This window comes from Phasianus colchicus, chromosome 5 (genome assembly GCF_987193195.1).
Source record: "Phasianus colchicus chromosome 5, bPhaCol1.hap1.1, whole genome shotgun sequence".
In the NCBI taxonomy this organism is placed as follows: Eukaryota; Metazoa; Chordata; class Aves; order Galliformes; family Phasianidae; genus Phasianus; species Phasianus colchicus.
In genome coordinates, this window is record NC_143440.1 from 7,591,983 (window position 1) to 7,615,313 (window position 23,331).

At 48.5% G+C, this 23,331-nt stretch overlaps 6 protein-coding genes across 6 annotated transcripts; 4 read left to right on the top strand and 2 right to left on the bottom strand.

Moving 5' to 3' along the window:
• Window positions 1-1,301: 1,301 nt before the first annotated feature.
• On the bottom strand, window positions 1,302-2,375 carry LOC116244331 (olfactory receptor 5J3-like). The gene has a single exon (XM_031615934.2). It carries the CDS (start codon window positions 2,309-2,311, stop codon window positions 1,352-1,354), a length of 960 nt encoding a protein of 319 aa, XP_031471794.2. The 5' UTR covers window positions 2,312-2,375; the 3' UTR covers window positions 1,302-1,351.
• Window positions 2,376-6,043: 3,668 nt separating this feature from the next.
• Window positions 6,044-7,180, top strand: LOC116241639 (olfactory receptor 5AR1-like). The gene has a single exon (XM_031612190.2). It carries the CDS (start codon window positions 6,182-6,184, stop codon window positions 7,178-7,180), a length of 999 nt encoding a protein of 332 aa, XP_031468050.2. The 5' UTR covers window positions 6,044-6,181.
• A 2,099-nt stretch (window positions 7,181-9,279) lies between these two features.
• LOC149917706 (olfactory receptor 5B21-like) lies at window positions 9,280-10,982 on the top strand. Its single transcript, XM_090142015.1, has one exon. The coding sequence runs from the start codon at window positions 9,514-9,516 to the stop codon at window positions 10,519-10,521; it is 1,008 nt and encodes a 335-aa protein (XP_089998141.1). The 5' UTR covers window positions 9,280-9,513; the 3' UTR covers window positions 10,522-10,982.
• Window positions 10,983-13,374: 2,392 nt separating this feature from the next.
• Window positions 13,375-14,448, bottom strand: LOC149917707 (olfactory receptor 5J3-like). Its single transcript, XM_090142016.1, has one exon. It carries the CDS (start codon window positions 14,382-14,384, stop codon window positions 13,425-13,427), a length of 960 nt encoding a protein of 319 aa, XP_089998142.1. The 5' UTR covers window positions 14,385-14,448; the 3' UTR covers window positions 13,375-13,424.
• Window positions 14,449-18,086: 3,638 nt separating this feature from the next.
• On the top strand, window positions 18,087-19,223 carry LOC149917708 (olfactory receptor 5AR1-like). Its single transcript, XM_090141989.1, has one exon. It carries the CDS (start codon window positions 18,225-18,227, stop codon window positions 19,221-19,223), a length of 999 nt encoding a protein of 332 aa, XP_089998115.1. The 5' UTR covers window positions 18,087-18,224.
• Window positions 19,224-21,322: 2,099 nt separating this feature from the next.
• On the top strand, window positions 21,323-22,976 carry LOC149917709 (olfactory receptor 5B21-like). Its single transcript, XM_090142017.1, has one exon. It carries the CDS (start codon window positions 21,557-21,559, stop codon window positions 22,562-22,564), a length of 1,008 nt encoding a protein of 335 aa, XP_089998143.1. The 5' UTR covers window positions 21,323-21,556; the 3' UTR covers window positions 22,565-22,976.
• Window positions 22,977-23,331: the final 355 nt, after the last annotated feature.

The window sequence follows — 23,331 nt, forward strand, 5'->3', positions numbered from 1 at the left end:
CATGCGTATTTTGTAGACTGTGAGGCAAACTGAAGCACACTGTGCACATCCTCCACACTTGGCTGCGATTCAGAAACATGCATTCTCCCATTTAGAATATGGGATTGGAGAATGTGTGTGAGATTGGGCTCACCTACTTCTTGGAATTGAAAACTTGTTGTCCAAGTAAAAGCAAGTCAGTACTCCTCTAACATCCGAAGCATTTCAGGATCTGAAGAGCTTATGCTCCTTTGTTGTATCCTCCTGTAGAGGCTGTGAAAAGCAACAAATACAAACATAAAGAAGAAAAGGTAGGTGCTCTTCTTGTAGACATATCTTTGGGGATGTGCAATCACCCATTTTCCTCTTTTAAGAAGTATACTGTCTATTTCCCAGCCTCCACAGTTCATCCCCTCATCCTTCACTTCCCAGTTCCTCAGGTGCAGTTAAAGGGGTTCAGCAGGAACATTAACACCATGCAGAGCACACAGACACCAGAACGCCTCTCACATGACATTTATTAGAGATATAGAGTGTCTAATCACACCACGTGGCCAATATATTCTATATGGAGGAAACGGTGCTAAAATTCTTTTCCTGCAGTGGTCCATTCTCTGGCTGTTCTCAGTTTAGTTATGGGAAAGGTCCAAATCTCTGAATCTGGTGGGTATTGCATTCTGCCCCATCTCTGAGTGCTCATCTCCCAGCATTGCACCATGCCCGGCTTCTCTGGGGAGTCCTTCAAGAAGGGTAATCCCAAAGTCCCCAAAGCCCCCGCTTCCTTGTGATGGACGTCCTCCTCTTTTGAGCTTTAATAATTACATCCCCACTTCCAGCAGTGCTGCTAAGTGGGTTCCAGAGATCTGCATTGGGCTGTCCTCCATGCTGACCTCTCAGAGCTACGCTCAGAGAAACATGACAAAGAGATACCCCAACAGAACTGACAAGTGTGCGTGAGATGTAACATATGAGTTAGGTGACAATGAGCTCTTGTTATCAAATAATGACAACTTCCGACTGAACTTCTTTTAAGCATTCCACATGGCAGTTCTCAGGCTTTCCTGAGGTTCCATGCTTGGTGGTCTGCTTCTGTCTAGCAGAAGAGAAAAACAATCCTTTCTAAAGAGCAGTCATATCCCTTCAGGTTGGCTGGAATTTGTCAGTAAGAGATGAGCAAATAAAGAGATGCTTTTCCTCTTTGATTCCAAAAGTCAGTTCAGCTTTGCCCTGTAACGCTGAAAACAACCAGCACAGCTCTGTTGTGAGGCTCTCCCACCACTGCCTTCATCCCACCTTCTCTAGGACAGACCCCTCAACACTCCAGCACCTTCCCTTTCCTCCAGGCCCTCTCCATGGAAAGCTGGCCACCCAGCTAAAAGCTGCCCCAATGTCTGTGGCACATGAGCAGTGCCTTCCTCCTCACCCCGCTCAGGGCAGCCCTCACCTCTTTGTTCCTTAGGCTGTAGACAAAGGGGTTGAGCATGGGGGTGACGGCAGTGTAGAAGATGGAAGCCACTTTGTCCAGCTTGACTGACCTCGTGGCTGCAGGCCGCATGTACATGAAGGCGACGGCCCCGTAGAAGAGGACAGTGACCGAGAGGTGGGAGGTGCAGGTGGAGAAGGCCTTACGCCTGGTGCTGGGGGAGCGGGCCTGCAGCACGACGGCCAGAATGCGGCCATAGGACAGCAGGACAGCCGTGCTGGTGGTGCCCACCATGCAGCTGACAAAGACGAGCATCAAGACATCGTTGATGCTGGTGTCAGAGCACGAGAGGGCAAAGAGCAGCGGCCCTTCGCAGTAGAAGTGGTCCAGGCGGCGGGAGGCACAGAAGGAGAGGTGAAGCATGGCTACTGTGTGCACGGTGGAGTTGAGGGCCCCTGCAGCATAGCAGCCGGCCACCAGGCGCAGGCACAATCCCTGCGACATCACCAGTGTGTACTGGAGCGGGTTGCAGATGGCCACGTAGCGGTCATATGCCATGGCGGCCAGGAGGAAGGCTTCTGCTGTGCCAAAGGCGACGTAGAAGTAAAACTGAGCGAGACAACCCCTGTAGGAGATGGTTCTGCTCCCTGTCAGGACACTGAGAAGGAACTTTGGGGTGATGCTGGAGGAGAAGCTGATGTCCAGGAGGGACAGGTGGCTGAGGAAGAAGTACATGGGGGTGTGCAGCCTGGGTTCGCAGTTGATTAAGAGGATCATTCCCACATTTCCCATTAGACTGATGAGGTACACGATGAGGAACACCACGAGGAGCACTTCCTGCAGCTCAGGGCGATCACCGAACCCCACGAGAGTAAAGTCTGTCGCCACGGAGTGATTTGTCCATGCCATGGTCAGTGGAAGTCACTAGTGATGGAAGTAGCAGAAACCGGAGTGGCTGTGGTGGAGGCCCCTCTTGCACATGGGAAACCTGCATTGGCTGATGTCTTTCCTGAGTCACAAATAAAGACATTTGCATTATTCTTAGAGGAATGGTTGTAGAGTTGCCCCCACATGTAGTAGATATCACATGCAAATAGAAAGGAAGTCTTTTCTGCTCTTCCCTGCTGCCCCTTCCAGCCAAGCAACTCTCAATCCTGCCAAAATTTGGACATAATCCTGAGCTTTCAGCATTTCCAAAGAATGTATCTGTACAAAGCCAGCACCATTGGAAAGGAATACTATACAGAATGTTCCACTTCTGCCATTTCTGTGCTTTCATGGAAGATATTTATGATGAAATAGAAGCTAGCTGGAAAACCTGCAGGATGCACAAACAGAAGGGAAATCCCGGTCTACGAACGACATGCCTTCACCCACCTCTTGTCATGCTGTTCAGGACTCCTCCACCCATCCTGAGACACACAGCCACACCTGTGTCTGTATCTGGGCTCCAGCAACGGAGCATCTCTCTGCTCATTCTCAGGGCACCCAGAGTGATGCCTTGTGGTGCAGCTCCAGGTTTTATTCTCCTCCAGTGGATACGTGCAATTGCCCATCCACCTCTTACTGGGGCTGACATCACCTTTCTCAGCTCCTCAGAGATGGTACTCCTCCTGGGCATTAGAGATCTTTCCATCTTTCTCCTTGCAGTTTCCAGGCACTTGGAAGCGCCTGACTGACGCAGCTCCCGCTGCTTTAGGCACAGCTTTGAGTGGGAAGCAGCTCACTGATAAGTCAGACACGTGTGCTTTGGGTTCTCCTCAGGTTTCAGAAGGCATGTTGAATGTTGAGAAATGAAGAGCAATGAAACAACAGCAGGAGGAAACAAGCAGCATGCTGAGGCGGCACCTTCCCTCCTAACTCCTCTGCCTTTCCCTTTGGTTTTGCTCTTTGCTGCCCAAGATGGCATCCCAAACGGGCAGATGGGAATCACCCGAACCTCCACAAGGGGCAATGCCAGCGCCTGGCCACTATGGGGGACTTCCTTGCCTCCAGGGTGGGCTGTGGAGCAGCTGGTCAGAGAAGGACATGAGGGCTGTGGTGAGCACCCATCTGAAGGTGAGCCACCCCCATTCCTTGTGGCCAAGATGGCCACCAGGGCTGCAAAGCCTGTGGGTTGAAGGACTCTCCACACCACATCTGCAGCCTTGGCCATAAGGAAAGCTGCTTCAAGAGGACTGACGGGGAGAGCTGGAATCTTCCTGAAGAAACAACTGATCAGTTGTGTTTTAAAGCGTAGAGCACTGATGGTGTGGTGGAGGATTGTAGAATGGAGGATGAGAGAAGGTTAGAAAAAATGACATTTATTTCCATTTATTCCTCAGCCAGAAGGATTTCATTAGAATACATGTAGATTTCCCTAGAATAGAATAGAGTGGAATAGAACTGACTGGACTGGACTGGAATGGAATGGAATGGAATGAGATGAATGAAGTAAAAGAAATGGAATGGAATAGAATGGAATGCAGTAGAAAGAAATGGGCTTCAGAAGAATGGAGTACAATGAAATGGAATGGAATGGAGTGAAATGGAATGGAATGGAATAGAAAGAAATGAACTTGAATAGAATGGAGTAGAATGAAATGGAATATAATGGAATGGAATGGAGTGGGGAATGGAATAGAAAGAAATGAACTTGAATAGAACGGAGTAGAATGAAATGGAATACAATGGAATGGAATGGAGTGGAGTGGAGTGGAGTGGAGTGGTATAGAATGGAATGGAATGGAATGGAATGGAATGGAATGGAATGGAATGGAATGGAATGGAATGGAATGGGGAAAAAAGAAATGGAATTGTATAGAATGGAGTAGAATGCAATGCAATGCAATGCAGTGAAGTGCAGTGCAACAGAGTGGAACGGAACAGAACGGAACGGAATGGAATGGAATGAAATGGAATAGAATGAGTAGGAAGATATTGAATGTAGTGGAATGGAATAGAATGGAATAGAATTGAGTGGAATGCAGCAGAGTGGAATTGAGTGGAATGGAGTGGAGTGGAATAGAATGGTATAGGCTAAAAAGAAATGAAATGGAATGGGAAAAAAGGAAAAGGAATGGAATGGAATGGAATGGAATGGAATGGAATGGAATGGAATGGAATGGAATGGAATGGACTAAAGTAGAGTGGAATTGAGTGTTTGAAGGTAATCTCTAGTGGAGGACACATGAGGCTTTCTTCTTTTCTGTTCTTTTTTTGTGAAAATTATTTCCTTTGTTTATTTTTATCAGAAGAGCAGAAATAAGGGTTATGTAGTAAAATTACAGAGACACTGAATGGTAAGGTACGTGGCCATTGCTAAAAATAAATAATAAAGGAATAACTTATATGCTGTCTGGACTTAATGCAGCTGGTTTCACATGTTCACATGTTCACAGTTCATACCCACAACTCAACACCCTTGATATTGTGCTGTGTGAAACAGGAGAGCCCACCATGCGGCGTAGCAGTGGTGCATCCTGCCCTTGGATCAGCCTGCAGAGTTGTGAGTGCTGTGACCACAGGAGTGCTGCTGGAAAGAGCAGCTCAGGGACTCTTCCTCTGGAAAGCAATGGTGAAAGAATGTATTGAAGAAGAAATGGAAAATTCAACTAAGCAGGGTCTCTGGGGAAGGCAGAGTGCTTTTGAGGTGCCCCAGCGCACCTTTGGTAATTTGTGCTGTGGGTGTGGGATAAAACTTAAATCTGCCTGCCACACCAGGGGATGCAACAGGATTCTGTTCTGGTGGCAGAGCGGTGGAGCCTTTACAGCAGCTTCAGCCCGAGCAGCAGGGAGTGCATTTCTGAGGAGACAGAATGCAACAGACCAGCAAGGGTGATTTTCTGAGAACGTTTGGGGCAGATGTGTGCTGGGTGATGTGAGGCTGAGTGTCTTTGCCAGCAGCAGGAAAGCTGTGCGTATCCCTTCCAGGATCCTCTGTCAGCACCCGGCGGATGAGTTTTTGTCTGTGCCTGGATTCATGGCAATAGGAAGGAGAAGTGCAGAAGCTCCACTGCACTGAGGCAAAGGAAATGAATAAAAAGAGTGTAAGACATTTGAAAAAAGAGAAGGAAGACGGCAATGGACATGAAACGATACCTCTAAGCCTGGTGCTGGTGTAACCTTAGGTGACTGCCATCTGGCTGAGCTCAGAAGGAGCAGAGCAGAGACAGAGTTTAGATCCCAGCAAACTCTGATTCCTCATGCAGAGCAGGGAAACCCAGATGTGAGCTCTGAAGGGCACGGGTGAGAAGGCACAGGAACCATAGAACCATGGATTCATTTTGCTTGGAAAAAGAGGACATGCAAGAATGCAAACAGCCAAGCAAGTGAAAGGAAGGATTCTCCACCCTTTGTGAAAGGCTATGGATATTTAATGAAAGTATGTGTGTATATATGCAATAGGGGATCTCTTTCCCTGCTGGATACATAGTGCCTTGAGGAATTAGATGCTGGGATCAGGGGAAGACAGTGATTTATGTCTATTCACTGAGATTTTGAGAGACACATCTTATCAGAGATAGCCATCTTTGTGAAAGTGATTAATAATTCAGATTAGAAGGGGAAGTTTTCGATTGAAACTGTGAGTTCGTGCAGTGGCAATGAAGGATGCTGGCCTCACCTTAATGGATCCAATCATGTCACTAGAGAGTTGTAAAACCACTTTGGTGTGGCGTCTAATCTGTTGAATGCTACAACAAAGAAAGTGGCAAAGAAAGGTGCAATACTATCGTATTGACGTTTCCCCATGGAGAGGAGCTGTAATTTTTTCTGCCAGTAAGAACTGGCACCGGGAGCATGGCAGGGGGAAACCACTCTGGCGTGACAGAGTTTGTCCTCTTGGGCTTCACCACTATGCAGGAGCTGCTCTTTGTGGTTTTCTTCCTCATCTACATCACCACTCTGGTGGGGAACCTTGGAATGATCGTCCTCATCAGGACTGACCCTCATCTTCACGCACCCATGTACTTCTTCCTCAGCCACCTCTCCTTCCTGGACGTCTGCTATTCCACATGCATAACTCCAAAGCTACTGCTGGGACTCCTCACTGAGCAGAAAGTCATTTCTTTCCACGGCTGCCTCACACAGCTCTTCTTCTATTCAGTATTCGTCACCACGGAAGCCTTCTTTCTGGCCATCATGGCATACGACCGCTGCGTGGCCATCCGCTGGCCTCTGCACTACTTGGTTGTCGTGTCCCGCAGGGTCTGCATGCAGCTGGTGGTTGGCTCCTACGTGGTTGGCAGTCTGAACGCCTTGGTGCACACCACAGCTCTCCTCCAGCTGTCCTTCTGTGGCCCAAATGTGCTGAAACATTTCTACTGTGAAATCCCACCGCTCCTGCAGCTCTCGTGCACTGACACCTGGCTCAACCGGGTCTTGATGCTCTCGTGTGCGGGCTTCATCGTTGCCTTCTTGGCCTTGGCCATCCTTGTCTCCTACACATTCCTCCTGCTCACCGTCTGCAGCATCCGCTCTGCGCAGGGCCGGCACAAAGCCTTCTTCACCTGCACCTCCCATCTCACCGCTCTCAGCCTCTTCTGTGGCTCCGCAGCTTTCTTGTACCTCCACCCTCTCTCCAGTCGCGCGGAAGAGGAAAGGAAAACAGCCTCCGTCTTCTACACGGTGGTGACCCCCATGCTCAACCCCTTCATCTACAGCCTGCGGAACACGGAGGTGAGGAGTGCTCTGAGCAGAGCTGTGAGGAAGGTCCCCTCCTGCAGCCATTGTCAGCAGTCTCCCTTCAACCACATTCCAACAGGTGCCACACATCACAGCAGATCGTTGGACGCCTGATGCAACAGGGGCATTGTACGTTCCTGCACCTCTCCTGAGAAGAACCTATTTTGCCTTGGGCTGGGCATTGTGTGGATGATGCTTTTCCAAGGGCTGAGTCCACTGGAGAAGGAATGACTTGTAATTTTGAATTTAGGTAGGATGAAGGAAAGGAAGAAGAGCAGTAGTAGAAACTCTTCCACTGCTGGTGAATCCTTCAAAGGAAGAGATATTATGAGTACTACACATACCTGCACAGGGAGATGAACTTACAGTAAATTCCAACACAATAATGATAGATCCTCTATATTCATTAAAATATATATATCAGGGTAAAATGGTGATTTTCACAAGTTGATTGAAAATGTTCTCAGTTGTTGACTAAGGCTATGCTTTCCTTCAATAAACCTGAAGTGTGGTTTTGACTGTCTTGTCCAACAACAGCCCAGGCAGCGTGTCTTTGCCATCCCAGCTGCAGCTGAATAATAACTTTTGCTTGCAGGTTCATGAATGAGGCTTGAGTAGAATTCACCAATTCTAATTGTAGGCTTTCTTGCCTGGGTTAGTCACCACTAGATCCCCTTATGGAGACAACCACGCGTGTGGAGGCTGTGATTCATCTGCCCTATGTCCAACGTCCTTCCCATGGGGAAAATTATTTTCTGGAAAAAATTTACAGCGTTCTCCACTTGCTGCTTGGCAGCCAGGGCCGATGGGCAGACGTGGAGTCGTGGCAAATGTGGAATTTGTCTGAGGCCATCACCCCCAGGGGCATTTCTGAAGGGCATCAAGGACAGCTGTGGCTCCCCGTGCTGATGCTCAGGTGTCCTTCACAAATGCATGCATCGTTTTTTTATTTTCCCCATGTGTTTATGACACAAATCACACTTGAAAAGGAGGAAGAACTCTCAGGCTTTCAGTTAACATGCTGAATTAGATCATGTTTACTGTTTAGTGCAAGTCTCCTCCTAAAGGAGCTGTCTCCAAAGTTATCTGCTCCCCAGAGAGATCTCCTTCACAATCAAACCAGGGGGAGGAATCGGCCCCACTTTTGCAGGAAAGCATCATATAAACAACAGCTTCTCTGGGTCCGGAGTTGATGCCCTTTATGGCTCACAAATTGTTCGTGAGCTTCACACTAACAAGGGGAGACACGGGCTTATTTCTCACCTCATAGGTGAGAAACACCTGTAGGTGCAGGTGAGAACAAGGCTCAACTTTGTGCCTCCACAAACTGGGAAGGGTCCTGAGCTATGAGCCAACAGGTGAGTTGGGGAGCATCGCCCAATGTCAGCCACAGGGCCCCATGGAGAGCTGAGCTGTGAGGAAGGGAGGATTTTGGCAGGAGCCTCTTTGCAGGGCAACCACTTGCCCAAGGTCAGAGTCTCTTGAACACAGCCCAGGGATCCAGAAGCAGCTTTTCTAACCTGAAGGCAGCTGCCAGCACTAAGGAAAAGCCCACAGTCTCAGCTAATTGCAATGCCTGTCTTTGCTGTAATTGCACAGTGAGCAAAAGGCAGGAGGCTTGGAGAAGCCGAGGCATTGACCGTCCAAAGCCCTGCTTGTCAGAGATGACAGAGAGCCAGCAGCAGGCATTGGATGGTCAGAGCTCCACTTGGCAGGCTCCAGGGCAGCAAGCATCTGCAGCACTCCTGGCAACATGGCTGATGGTTCTGCTGCATGTGAGCTTCAAAACCTGGAAAGGAATACAAAGGTCTGTGAAGCCTCAGTTTCTCTAAATCCAGACTGAAGAGACTCATGTATCAGTCAGACAAGGGCTTATGCACTGAATTTTCCAAGCGCAGAACACTCCTTTCCTAGGCTAGAGTTTGACATTGTGTGCAATGGATTCCTCAGTGAGCAATTCCTCCCACCATCTACATAACTTTTCTTTTGGGAAGACATAGGCTTGGTACTGTGATAAGTTTTTTAAACCGCATTCTAAGTAGCTTGCTCTGTGCATTCACCTTCCATTGCTGGGGCTTCCAGTGGTACTGATCTTTATAACCCTTTCCCTTGCCTTTCTCAATTCAGTATTTTCACAGAAATGTTGTCATCACAGGACAGAAAAGGGGAGCTGGTTGATATAATATTGGTTTATATAATAATTTGGTTATCTCTTTGGATCTAAAGAGTGACAAACTTAAACAAGGAGAAGACAAATTCCAGTTTGCAAAGTGACATTACCAAATCAAAATATGACCAGAATAAAACAAACATATTGCACCATTCACATTGCTTACTTGTGTTTTGAGACATTTAATCTGTTTCCCTTTGGTTGCAGCCTGCATGCTTTATGTTTCCCGATAAAAAGACAATTCCTTTGATCTTGGAGTGTGGGGCAAAAAGGAAACATGCTGGTTTTGTGCTTCTTCACATCTCTGCTTTCCAGCTGCAACTGTGTTGTGATGGTGGCCAAGGGAAATCACAGCCTCATCGCTGAATTTGTGCTCTTGGGATTCTCTGAGAAGAGGGGCATCCAGGCCGTCCTCTTTATGGTCTTCTTGCTGATCTACACGGTCACTCTGCTAGGCAATGCGGGCATGATCACACTGATCAGGCTGGACTCCCGGCTTCACACTCCCATGTACTTCTTCCTGAGCAGCTTGTCCTTCCTTGATATCTGCTATTCCTCCTCAATCACTCCCCGAGTGCTCTCAGACCTCCCAGCATCACAGAAAGTCATTTCCCACGCTGCATGCTTGGCGCAGTTTTATTTCTATGCTGTCTTTGCCACCACAGAGTGCTATCTTTTGGCCGCAATGGCGTACGACCGCTACGTGGCCATCTGCAGCCCTCTGCTCTACGTCTTCTCCATGTCCAGCAGAGTTTGCGCCCTGCTGGTTGCTGGCTCCTACCTTGCTGGCGTTGCGAACGCCACCATTCACACGGGGTTTGCACTGCGGCTGTCCTTCTGTGGTCCCAACCTCATCAATCACTTCTACTGCGACGGTCCCCCGCTCTACGCCATCTCGTGCACAGACCCCACCGTCAATGAAATTGTGATGTTTCTGGTGGTCGGCTTCAACATGCTCATCACCAGCGTGACCATCCTCGTCTCCTACACCTACATCCTGCTCACTGTCCTCCGGATGCACACGGCTGCAGGCAAACGCAAAGCCTTCTCCACGTGTGCATCCCACCTGGCCGCTGTCACCCTCTTCTATGTGTCTGCTGCTTCCATGTACTCACGGCCCAGCTCCAGGCACTCCCAGGACCTGGACAAGGTGGCCTCTGTGTTCTACACCATGGTGATCCCCATGCTGAACCCCTTCATCTACAGCCTGAGGAACCAGGAGGTAAAGGACGCTCTAGGGAAAGTGCTGGGGAGGAAGCGTGTCTCTGACAAACAGGTGTCCTGAGTGATTTGGGGGAATGGAGACGTCTTCTCAGAAATGTTTCTACCCCTGCATTTCTGCTGTGCTGCGTCATGAAAAGAAAGAACACTCTCCAGTGATTCCATGAATGAATGAGGGGAGGAAGGAATGGAAAATCTTGACTGTGTTCCTCAATGCTTTGCTGTGGGCTGCCTCTTAGAGCAGGCCTTTTCCTGACCTGACTCAGTCGTCATTGCTGCAGTTAGTTTTCTGTGTATTTATAGTCTGATATGTGTAATTTCAGGAACTGAAGCCCTTCTGATCCTGAGTAATGGAAATGAGGCACACAAAGTCCACCTGATACCCTGGGTTGCAGAAGGAACTTGGATTCTGTTGATGAGTGAGGCAATGCCATTCCTATAACATTCTCCAAATCCCCATTTCTTCCCCTCTGTCAGCCTTGCCAGGGAAATAAACACTAGGCTTTGTAACAACAATTTGCTGCAAGAATTAACTTTACCTGGACTGTAACCTGTGTGCCCTCTTGTTCTGTTGTATGAATACAAACTGCTTTATCTCAGTGTTGTGGAATCATGTGATTTTTCCTCTAAAAGAAGTCATACGATACGTGTTATGGGACCAACAAGCTTTGGAAGTTCTAACTCAGCTGACTCAAGCAGTAGGACAGAGAAGTGTCTGGATAGGGTGAAATGTTGGGTAGGAAAACAAAGTGCCCCAAGCAGACACAAGAGCAGAGTGGGAGGGTCCTGCAAAACACCTTGACCTGGAGTTTGAGATTCTAGCAGAGGGGTGCGCTGTCAGTGCTTTAATCAGGGGAACCTGAAATAGCATCCAGCTGCTGTCAGCCATGCCCAAATGATTGCCCTGAGCATCTCACGCAGCAATACAGTGACCCTCTTTGCCTTTGGACCAACGCTGACAAAGAAAGTGGCTGTAGAGGAGCTCCTTGCTGTTAACAAGGAAGCAAGTTTCTTGTTAGTCCCCACTAATGAGTCTCTCAGGGCTTGTTAGGAAAGATCAGTTCAGTTGACTCCAAGCCTGCTGAGCAGCTCTCAGGATGAGGACACTTTCTTGGTAAGCCCCAGAAGGGCTTGTTAGGCCAATGAGTCCTTGAAGGGTGGTTGGTCTCCAAAGGACACTTTCTGCTCTGGGAAGGGGAGCATCATCACCTGTGATGGAAATAGCCTTAACCAGCTGGATGGCAAGAGCCTGGAGCCCAGGCCTGCTGGAAGAGCTTTGTGTAAGCCAAGCTAACACGCTTTGGTTGGATCCCACTCATCAGACAACTTGTTCCTGTCTGCTTTGGAACATACATGGAACAAAATAAAACACCTAAACAAAGTACTTATTTCCAAACCCTCTTCAATATGTTGAAAACTGGAGTTGGTTCTGCTCAGCAAAGCACAGGTCAAGCTGTCACCACAGCCCTGCTCTCCAAACTCTGCTGGGCATGGCAGGGGAGATGCAGAGCCACCCTTGGAGGGAGGGAGCTGGGAATGCTCCTCGTACTTCTTCTCACCTTTGGACCTTTTCAAGGACATTTCAGGCCTCAACTGTATTGCTGTTCATTGCCTTAGCACAGATGTTCATGCGTATTTTGTAGACTGTGAGGCAAACTGAAGCACACTGCGCACATCCTCCACACTTGGCTGCGATTCAGAAACATGCATTCTCCCATTTAGAATATGGGATTGGAGAATGTGTGTGGGATTGGGCTCACCTACTTCTTGAAATTGAGAACTTGTTGTCCAAATAAGAGCAAGTCAGTACTCCTCTAACATCCGAAGCATTTCAGGATCCGAAGAGCTTATGCTCCTTTGTTGTATCCTCCTGTAGAGGCTGTGATACAAACATAAAGAAGAAAAGGTAGGTGCTCTTCTTGTAGACATATCTTTGGGGATGTGCAATCACCCATTTTCCTCTTTTAAGAAGTATATTGTCTATTTCCCAGCCTCCACAGTTCATCCCCTCATCCTTCACTTCCCAGTTCCTCAGGTGCAGTTAAAGGGGTTCAGCAGGAACATTAACACCATGCAGAGCACACAGACACCAGAACGCCTCTCACATGACATTTATTAGAGATATAGAGTGTCTAATCACACCACGTGGCCAATATATTCTATATGGAGGAAACGGTGCTAAAATTCTTTTCCTGCAGTGGTCCATTCTCTGGCTGTTCTCAGTTTAGTTATGGGAAAGGTCCAAATCTCTGAATCTGGTGGGTATTGCATTCTGCCCCATCTCTGAGTGCTCATCTCCCAGCATTGCACCATGCCCGGCTTCTCTGGGGAGTCCTTCAAGAAGGGTAATCCCAAAGTCCCCAAAGCCCCCGCTTCCTTGTGATGGACGTCCTCCTCTTTTGAGCTTTAATAATTACATCCCCACTTCCAGCAGTGCTGCTAAGTGGGTTCCAGAGATCTGCATTGGGCTGTCCTCCATGCTGACCTCTCAGAGCTACGCTCAGAGAAACATGACAAAGAGATACCCCAACAGAACTGACAAGTGTGCGTGAGATGTAACATATGAGTTAGGTGACAATGAGCTCTTGTTATCAAATAATGACAACTTCCGACTGAACTTCTTTTAAGCATTCCACATGGCAGTTCTCAGGCTTTCCTGAGGTTCCATGCTTGGTGGTCTGCTTCTGTCTAGCAGAAGAGAAAAACAATCCTTTCTAAAGAGCAGTCATATCCCTTCAGGTTGGCTGGAATTTGTCAGTAAGAGATGAGCAAATAAAGAGATGCTTTTCCTCTTTGATTCCAAAAGTCAGTTCAGCTTTGCCCTGTAACGCTGAAAACAACCAGCACAGCTCTGTTGTGAGGCTCTCCCACCACTGCCTTCATCCCACCTTCTCTAGGACAGACCCCTCAACACTCCAGCACCTTCCCTTTCCTCCAGGCCCTCTCCATGGAAAGCTGGCCACCCAGCTAAAAGCTGCCCCAATGTCTGTGGCACATGAGCAGTGCCTTCCTCCTCACCCCGCTCAGGGCAGCCCTCACCTCTTTGTTCCTTAGGCTGTAGACAAAGGGGTTGAGCATGGGGGTGACGGCAGTGTAGAAGATGGAAGCCACTTTGTCCAGCTTGACTGACCTCGTGGCTGCAGGCCGCATGTACATGAAGGCGACGGCCCCGTAGAAGAGGACAGTGACCGAGAGGTGGGAGGTGCAGGTGGAGAAGGCCTTACGCCTGGTGCTGGGGGAGCGGGCCTGCAGCACGACGGCCAGAATGCGGCCATAGGACAGCAGGACAGCCGTGCTGGTGGTGCCCACCATGCAGCTGACAAAGACGAGCATCAAGACATCGTTGATGCTGGTGTCAGAGCACGAGAGGGCAAAGAGCAGCGGCCCTTCGCAGTAGAAGTGGTCCAGGCGGCGGGAGGCACAGAAGGAGAGGTGAAGCATGGCTACTGTGTGCACGGTGGAGTTGAGGGCCCCTGCAGCATAGCAGCCGGCCACCAGGCGCAGGCACAATCCCTGCGACATCACCAGTGTGTACTGGAGCGGGTTGCAGATGGCCACGTAGCGGTCATATGCCATGGCGGCCAGGAGGAAGGCTTCTGCTGTGCCAAAGGCGACGTAGAAGTAAAACTGAGCGAGACAACCCCTGTAGGAGATGGTTCTGCTCCCTGTCAGGACACTGAGAAGGAACTTTGGGGTGATGCTGGAGGAGAAGCTGATGTCCAGGAGGGACAGGTGGCTGAGGAAGAAGTACATGGGGGTGTGCAGCCTGGGTTCGCAGTTGATTAAGAGGATCATTCCCACATTTCCCATTAGACTGATGAGGTACACGATGAGGAACACCACGAGGAGCACTTCCTGCAGCTCAGGGCGATCACCGAACCCCACGAGAGTAAAGTCTGTCGCCACGGAGTGATTTGTCCATGCCATGGTCAGTGGAAGTCACTAGTGATGGAAGTAGCAGAAACCGGAGTGGCTGTGGTGGAGGCCCCTCTTGCACATGGGAAACCTGCATTGGCTGATGTCTTTCCTGAGTCACAAATAAAGACATTTGCATTATTCTTAGAGGAATGGTTGTAGAGTTGCCCCCACATGTAGTAGATATCACATGCAAATAGAAAGGAAGTCTTTTCTGCTCTTCCCTGCTGCCCCTTCCAGCCAAGCAACTCTCAATCCTGCCAAAATTTGGACATAATCCTGAGCTTTCAGCATTTCCAAAGAATGTATCTGTACAAAGCCAGCACCATTGGAAAGGAATACTATACAGAATGTTCCACTTCTGCCATTTCTGTGCTTTCATGGAAGATATTTATGATGAAATAGAAGCTAGCTGGAAAACCTGCAGGATGCACAAACAGAAGGGAAATCCCGGTCTACGAACGACATGCCTTCACCCACCTCTTGTCATGCTGTTCAGGACTCCTCCACCCATCCTGAGACACACAGCCACACCTGTGTCTGTATCTGGGCTCCAGCAACGGAGCATCTCTCTGCTCATTCTCAGGGCACCCAGAGTGATGCCTTGTGGTGCAGCTCCAGGTTTTATTCTCCTCCAGTGGATACGTGCAATTGCCCATCCACCTCTTACTGGGGCTGACATCACCTTTCTCAGCTCCTCAGAGATGGTACTCCTCCTGGGCATTAGAGATCTTTCCATCTTTCTCCTTGCAGTTTCCAGGCACTTGGAAGCGCCTGACTGACGCAGCTCCCGCTGCTTTAGGCACAGCTTTGAGTGGGAAGCAGCTCACTGATAAGTCAGACACGTGTGCTTTGGGTTCTCCTCAGGTTTCAGAAGGCATGTTGAATGTTGAGAAATGAAGAGCAATGAAACAACAGCAGGAGGAAACAAGCAGCATGCTGAGGCGGCACCTTCCCTCCTAACTCCTCTGCCTTTCCCTTTGGTTTTGCTCTTTGCTGCCCAAGATGGCATCCCAAACGGGCAGATGGGAATCACCCGAACCTCCACAAGGGGCAATGCCAGCGCCTGGCCACTATGGGGGACTTCCTTGCCTCCAGGGTGGGCTGTGGAGCAGCTGGTCAGAGAAGGACATGAGGGCTGTGGTGAGCACCCATCTGAAGGTGAGCCACCCCCATTCCTTGTGGCCAAGATGGCCACCAGGGCTGCAAAGCCTGTGGGTTGAAGGACTCTCCACACCACATCTGCAGCCTTGGCCATAAGGAAAGCTGCTTCAAGAGGACTGACGGGGAGAGCTGGAATCTTCCTGAAGAAACAACTGATCAGTTGTGTTTTAAAGCGTAGAGCACTGATGGTGTGGTGGAGGATTGTAGAATGGAGGATGAGAGAAGGTTAGAAAAAATGACATTTATTTCCATTTATTCCTCAGCCAGAAGGATTTCATTAGAATACATGTAGATTTCCCTAGAATAGAATAGAGTGGAATAGAACTGACTGGACTGGACTGGAATGGAATGGAATGGAATGAGATGAATGAAGTAAAAGAAATGGAATGGAATAGAATGGAATGCAGTAGAAAGAAATGGGCTTCAGAAGAATGGAGTACAATGAAATGGAATGGAATGGAGTGAAATGGAATGGAATGGAATAGAAAGAAATGAACTTGAATAGAATGGAGTAGAATGAAATGGAATATAATGGAATGGAATGGAGTGGGGAATGGAATAGAAAGAAATGAACTTGAATAGAACGGAGTAGAATGAAATGGAATACAATGGAATGGAATGGAGTGGAGTGGAGTGGAGTGGAGTGGTATAGAATGGAATGGAATGGAATGGAATGGAATGGAATGGAATGGGGAAAAAAGAAATGGAATTGTATAGAATGGAGTAGAATGCAATGCAATGCAATGCAGTGAAGTGCAGTGCAACAGAGTGGAACGGAACAGAACGGAACGGAATGGAATGGAATGAAATGGAATAGAATGAGTAGGAAGATATTGAATGTAGTGGAATGGAATAGAATGGAATAGAATTGAGTGGAATGCAGCAGAGTGGAATTGAGTGGAATGGAGTGGAGTGGAATAGAATGGTATAGGCTAAAAAGAAATGAAATGGAATGGGAAAAAAGGAAAAGGAATGGAATGGAATGGAATGGAATGGAATGGAATGGAATGGAATGGAATGGAATGGACTAAAGTAGAGTGGAATTGAGTGTTTGAAGGTAATCTCTAGTGGAGGACACATGAGGCTTTCTTCTTTTCTGTTCTTTTTTTGTGAAAATTATTTCCTTTGTTTATTTTTATCAGAAGAGCAGAAATAAGGGTTATGTAGTAAAATTACAGAGACACTGAATGGTAAGGTACGTGGCCATTGCTAAAAATAAATAATAAAGGAATAACTTATATGCTGTCTGGACTTAATGCAGCTGGTTTCACATGTTCACATGTTCACAGTTCATACCCACAACTCAACACCCTTGATATTGTGCTGTGTGAAACAGGAGAGCCCACCATGCGGCGTAGCAGTGGTGCATCCTGCCCTTGGATCAGCCTGCAGAGTTGTGAGTGCTGTGACCACAGGAGTGCTGCTGGAAAGAGCAGCTCAGGGACTCTTCCTCTGGAAAGCAATGGTGAAAGAATGTATTGAAGAAGAAATGGAAAATTCAACTAAGCAGGGTCTCTGGGGAAGGCAGAGTGCTTTTGAGGTGCCCCAGCGCACCTTTGGTAATTTGTGCTGTGGGTGTGGGATAAAACTTAAATCTGCCTGCCACACCAGGGGATGCAACAGGATTCTGTTCTGGTGGCAGAGCGGTGGAGCCTTTACAGCAGCTTCAGCCCGAGCAGCAGGGAGTGCATTTCTGAGGAGGCAGAATGCAACAGACCAGCAAGGGTGATTTTCTGAGAACGTTTGGGGCAGATGTGTGCTGGGTGATGTGAGGCTGAGTGTCTTTGCCAGCAGCAGGAAAGCTGTGCGTATCCCTTCCAGGATCCTCTGTCAGCACCCGGCGGATGAGTTTTTGTCTGTGCCTGGATTCATGGCAATAGGAAGGAGAAGTGCAGAAGCTCCACTGCACTGAGGCAAAGGAAATGAATAAAAAGAGTGTAAGACATTTGAAAAAAGAGAAGGAAGACGGCAATGGACATGAAACGATACCTCTAAGCCTGGTGCTGGTGTAACCTTAGGTGACTGCCATCTGGCTGAGCTCAGAAGGAGCAGAGCAGAGACAGAGTTTAGATCCCAGCAAACTCTGATTCCTCATGCAGAGCAGGGAAACCCAGATGTGAGCTCTGAAGGGCACGGGTGAGAAGGCACAGGAACCATAGAACCATGGATTCATTTTGCTTGGAAAAAGAGGACATGCAAGAATGCAAACAGCCAAGCAAGTGAAAGGAAGGATTCTCCACCCTTTGTGAAAGGCTATGGATATTTAATGAAAGTATGTGTGTATATATGCAATAGGGGATCTCTTTCCCTGCTGGATACATAGTGCCTTGAGGAATTAGATGCTGGGATCAGGGGAAGACAGTGATTTATGTCTATTCACTGAGATTTTGAGAGACACATCTTATCAGAGATAGCCATCTTTGTGAAAGTGATTAATAATTCAGATTAGAAGGGGAAGTTTTCGATTGAAACTGTGAGTTCGTGCAGTGGCAATGAAGGATGCTGGCCTCACCTTAATGGATCCAATCATGTCACTAGAGAGTTGTAAAACCACTTTGGTGTGGCGTCTAATCTGTTGAATGCTACAACAAAGAAAGTGGCAAAGAAAGGTGCAATACTATCGTATTGACGTTTCCCCATGGAGAGGAGCTGTAATTTTTTCTGCCAGTAAGAACTGGCACCGGGAGCATGGCAGGGGGAAACCACTCTGGCGTGACAGAGTTTGTCCTCTTGGGCTTCACCACTATGCAGGAGCTGCTCTTTGTGGTTTTCTTCCTCATCTACATCACCACTCTGGTGGGGAACCTTGGAATGATCGTCCTCATCAGGACTGACCCTCATCTTCACGCACCCATGTACTTCTTCCTCAGCCACCTCTCCTTCCTGGACGTCTGCTATTCCACATGCATAACTCCAAAGCTACTGCTGGGACTCCTCACTGAGCAGAAAGTCATTTCTTTCCACGGCTGCCTCACACAGCTCTTCTTCTATTCAGTATTCGTCACCACGGAAGCCTTCTTTCTGGCCATCATGGCATACGACCGCTGCGTGGCCATCCGCTGGCCTCTGCACTACTTGGTTGTCGTGTCCCGCAGGGTCTGCATGCAGCTGGTGGTTGGCTCCTACGTGGTTGGCAGTCTGAACGCCTTGGTGCACACCACAGCTCTCCTCCAGCTGTCCTTCTGTGGCCCAAATGTGCTGAAACATTTCTACTGTGAAATCCCACCGCTCCTGCAGCTCTCGTGCACTGACACCTGGCTCAACCGGGTCTTGATGCTCTCGTGTGCGGGCTTCATCGTTGCCTTCTTGGCCTTGGCCATCCTTGTCTCCTACACATTCCTCCTGCTCACCGTCTGCAGCATCCGCTCTGCGCAGGGCCGGCACAAAGCCTTCTTCACCTGCACCTCCCATCTCACCGCTCTCAGCCTCTTCTGTGGCTCCGCAGCTTTCTTGTACCTCCACCCTCTCTCCAGTCGCGCGGAAGAGGAAAGGAAAACAGCCTCCGTCTTCTACACGGTGGTGACCCCCATGCTCAACCCCTTCATCTACAGCCTGCGGAACACGGAGGTGAGGAGTGCTCTGAGCAGAGCTGTGAGGAAGGTCCCCTCCTGCAGCCATTGTCAGCAGTCTCCCTTCAACCACATTCCAACAGGTGCCACACATCACAGCAGATCGTTGGACGCCTGATGCAACAGGGGCATTGTACGTTCCTGCACCTCTCCTGAGAAGAACCTATTTTGCCTTGGGCTGGGCATTGTGTGGATGATGCTTTTCCAAGGGCTGAGTCCACTGGAGAAGGAATGACTTGTAATTTTGAATTTAGGTAGGATGAAGGAAAGGAAGAAGAGCAGTAGTAGAAACTCTTCCACTGCTGGTGAATCCTTCAAAGGAAGAGATATTATGAGTACTACACATACCTGCACAGGGAGATGAACTTACAGTAAATTCCAACACAATAATGATAGATCCTCTATATTCATTAAAATATATATATCAGGGTAAAATGGTGATTTTCACAAGTTGATTGAAAATGTTCTCAGTTGTTGACTAAGGCTATGCTTTCCTTCAATAAACCTGAAGTGTGGTTTTGACTGTCTTGTCCAACAACAGCCCAGGCAGCGTGTCTTTGCCATCCCAGCTGCAGCTGAATAATAACTTTTGCTTGCAGGTTCATGAATGAGGCTTGAGTAGAATTCACCAATTCTAATTGTAGGCTTTCTTGCCTGGGTTAGTCACCACTAGATCCCCTTATGGAGACAACCACGCGTGTGGAGGCTGTGATTCATCTGCCCTATGTCCAACGTCCTTCCCATGGGGAAAATTATTTTCTGGAAAAAATTTACAGCGTTCTCCACTTGCTGCTTGGCAGCCAGGGCCGATGGGCAGACGTGGAGTCGTGGCAAATGTGGAATTTGTCTGAGGCCATCACCCCCAGGGGCATTTCTGAAGGGCATCAAGGACAGCTGTGGCTCCCCGTGCTGATGCTCAGGTGTCCTTCACAAATGCATGCATCGTTTTTTTATTTTCCCCATGTGTTTATGACACAAATCACACTTGAAAAGGAGGAAGAACTCTCAGGCTTTCAGTTAACATGCTGAATTAGATCATGTTTACTGTTTAGTGCAAGTCTGTTCCTAAAGGAGCTGTCTCCAAAGTTATCTGCTCCCCAGAGAAATCTCCTTCACAATCAAACCAGGGGGAGGAATCGGCCCCACTTTTGCAGGAAAGCATCATATAAACAACAGCTTCTCTGGGTCCGGAGTTGATGCCCTTTATGGCTCACAAATTGTTCGTGAGCTTCACACTAACAAGGGGAGACACGGGCTTATTTCTCACCTCATAGGTGAGAAACACCTGTAGGTGCAGGTGAGAACAAGGCTCAACTTTGTGCCTCCACAAACTGGGAAGGGTCCTGAGCTATGAGCCAACAGGTGAGTTGGGGAGCATCGCCCAATGTCAGCCACAGGGCCCCATGGAGAGCTGAGCTGTGAGGAAGGGAGGATTTTGGCAGGAGCCTCTTTGCAGGGCAACCACTTGCCCAAGGTCAGAGTCTCTTGAACACAGCCCAGGGATCCAGAAGCAGCTTTTCTAACCTGAAGGCAGCTGCCAGCACTAAGGAAAAGCCCACAGTCTCAGCTAATTGCAATGCCTGTCTTTGCTGTAATTGCACAGTGAGCAAAAGGCAGGAGGCTTGGAGAAGCCGAGGCATTGACCGTCCAAAGCCCTGCTTGTCAGAGATGACAGAGAGCCAGCAGCAGGCATTGGATGGTCAGAGCTCCACTTGGCAGGCTCCAGGGCAGCAAGCATCTGCAGCACTCCTGGCAACATGGCTGATGGTTCTGCTGCATGTGAGCTTCAAAACCTGGAAAGGAATACAAAGGTCTGTGAAGCCTCAGTTTCTCTAAATCCAGACTGAAGAGACTCATGTATCAGTCAGACAAGGGCTTATGCACTGAATTTTCCAAGCGCAGAACACTCCTTTCCTAGGCTAGAGTTTGACATTGTGTGCAATGGATTCCTCAGTGAGCAATTCCTCCCACCATCTACATAACTTTTCTTTTGGGAAGACATAGGCTTGGTACTGTGATAAGTTTTTTAAACCGCATTCTAAGTAGCTTGCTCTGTGCATTCACCTTCCATTGCTGGGGCTTCCAGTGGTACTGATCTTTATAACCCTTTCCCTTGCCTTTCTCAATTCAGTATTTTCACAGAAATGTTGTCATCACAGGACAGAAAAGGGGAGCTGGTTGATATAATATTGGTTTATATAATAATTTGGTTATCTCTTTGGATCTAAAGAGTGACAAACTTAAACAAGGAGAAGACAAATTCCAGTTTGCAAAGTGACATTACCAAATCAAAATATGACCAGAATAAAACAAACATATTGCACCATTCACATTGCTTACTTGTGTTTTGAGACATTTAATCTGTTTCCCTTTGGTTGCAGCCTGCATGCTTTATGTTTCCCGATAAAAAGACAATTCCTTTGATCTTGGAGTGTGGGGCAAAAAGGAAACATGCTGGTTTTGTGCTTCTTCACATCTCTGCTTTCCAGCTGCAACTGTGTTGTGATGGTGGCCAAGGGAAATCACAGCCTCATCGCTGAATTTGTGCTCTTGGGATTCTCTGAGAAGAGGGGCATCCAGGCCGTCCTCTTTATGGTCTTCTTGCTGATCTACACGGTCACTCTGCTAGGCAATGCGGGCATGATCACACTGATCAGGCTGGACTCCCGGCTTCACACTCCCATGTACTTCTTCCTGAGCAGCTTGTCCTTCCTTGATATCTGCTATTCCTCCTCAATCACTCCCCGAGTGCTCTCAGACCTCCCAGCATCACAGAAAGTCATTTCCCACGCTGCATGCTTGGCGCAGTTTTATTTCTATGCTGTCTTTGCCACCACAGAGTGCTATCTTTTGGCCGCAATGGCGTACGACCGCTACGTGGCCATCTGCAGCCCTCTGCTCTACGTCTTCTCCATGTCCAGCAGAGTTTGCGCCCTGCTGGTTGCTGGCTCCTACCTTGCTGGCGTTGCGAACGCCACCATTCACACGGGGTTTGCACTGCGGCTGTCCTTCTGTGGTCCCAACCTCATCAATCACTTCTACTGCGACGGTCCCCCGCTCTACGCCATCTCGTGCACAGACCCCACCGTCAATGAAATTGTGATGTTTCTGGTGGTCGGCTTCAACATGCTCATCACCAGCGTGACCATCCTCGTCTCCTACACCTACATCCTGCTCACTGTCCTCCGGATGCACACGGCTGCAGGCAAACGCAAAGCCTTCTCCACGTGTGCATCCCACCTGGCCGCTGTCACCCTCTTCTATGTGTCTGCTGCTTCCATGTACTCACGGCCCAGCTCCAGGCACTCCCAGGACCTGGACAAGGTGGCCTCTGTGTTCTACACCATGGTGATCCCCATGCTGAACCCCTTCATCTACAGCCTGAGGAACCAGGAGGTAAAGGACGCTCTAGGGAAAGTGCTGGGGAGGAAGCGTGTCTCTGACAAACAGGTGTCCTGAGTGATTTGGGGGAATGGAGACGTCTTCTCAGAAATGTTTCTACCCCTGCATTTCTGCTGTGCTGCGTCATGAAAAGAAAGAACACTCTCCAGTGATTCCATGAATGAATGAGGGGAGGAAGGAATGGAAAATCTTGACTGTGTTCCTCAATGCTTTGCTGTGGGCTGCCTCTTAGAGCAGGCCTTTTCCTGACCTGACTCAGTCGTCATTGCTGCAGTTAGTTTTCTGTGTATTTATAGTCTGATATGTGTAATTTCAGGAACTGAAGCCCTTCTGATCCTGAGTAATGGAAATGAGGCACACAAAGTCCACCTGATACCCTGGGTTGCAGAAGGAACTTGGATTCTGTTGATGAGTGAGGCAATGCCATTCCTATAACATTCTCCAAATCCCCATTTCTTCCCCTCTGTCAGCCTTGCCAGGGAAATAAACACTAGGCTTTGTAACAACAATTTGCTGCAAGAATTAACTTTACCTGGACTGTAACCTGTGTGCCCTCTTGTTCTGTTGTATGAATACAAACTGCTTTATCTCAGTGTTGTGGAATCATGTGATTTTTCCTCTAAAAGAAGTCATACGATACGTGTTATGGGACCAACAAGCTTTGGAAGTTCTAACTCAGCTGACTCAAGCAGTAGGACAGAGAAGTGTCTGGATAGGGTGAAATGTTGGGTAGGAAAACAAAGTGCCCCAAGCAGACACAAGAGCAGAGTGGGAGGGTCCTGCAAAACACCTTGACCTGGAGTTTGAGATTCTAGCAGAGGGGT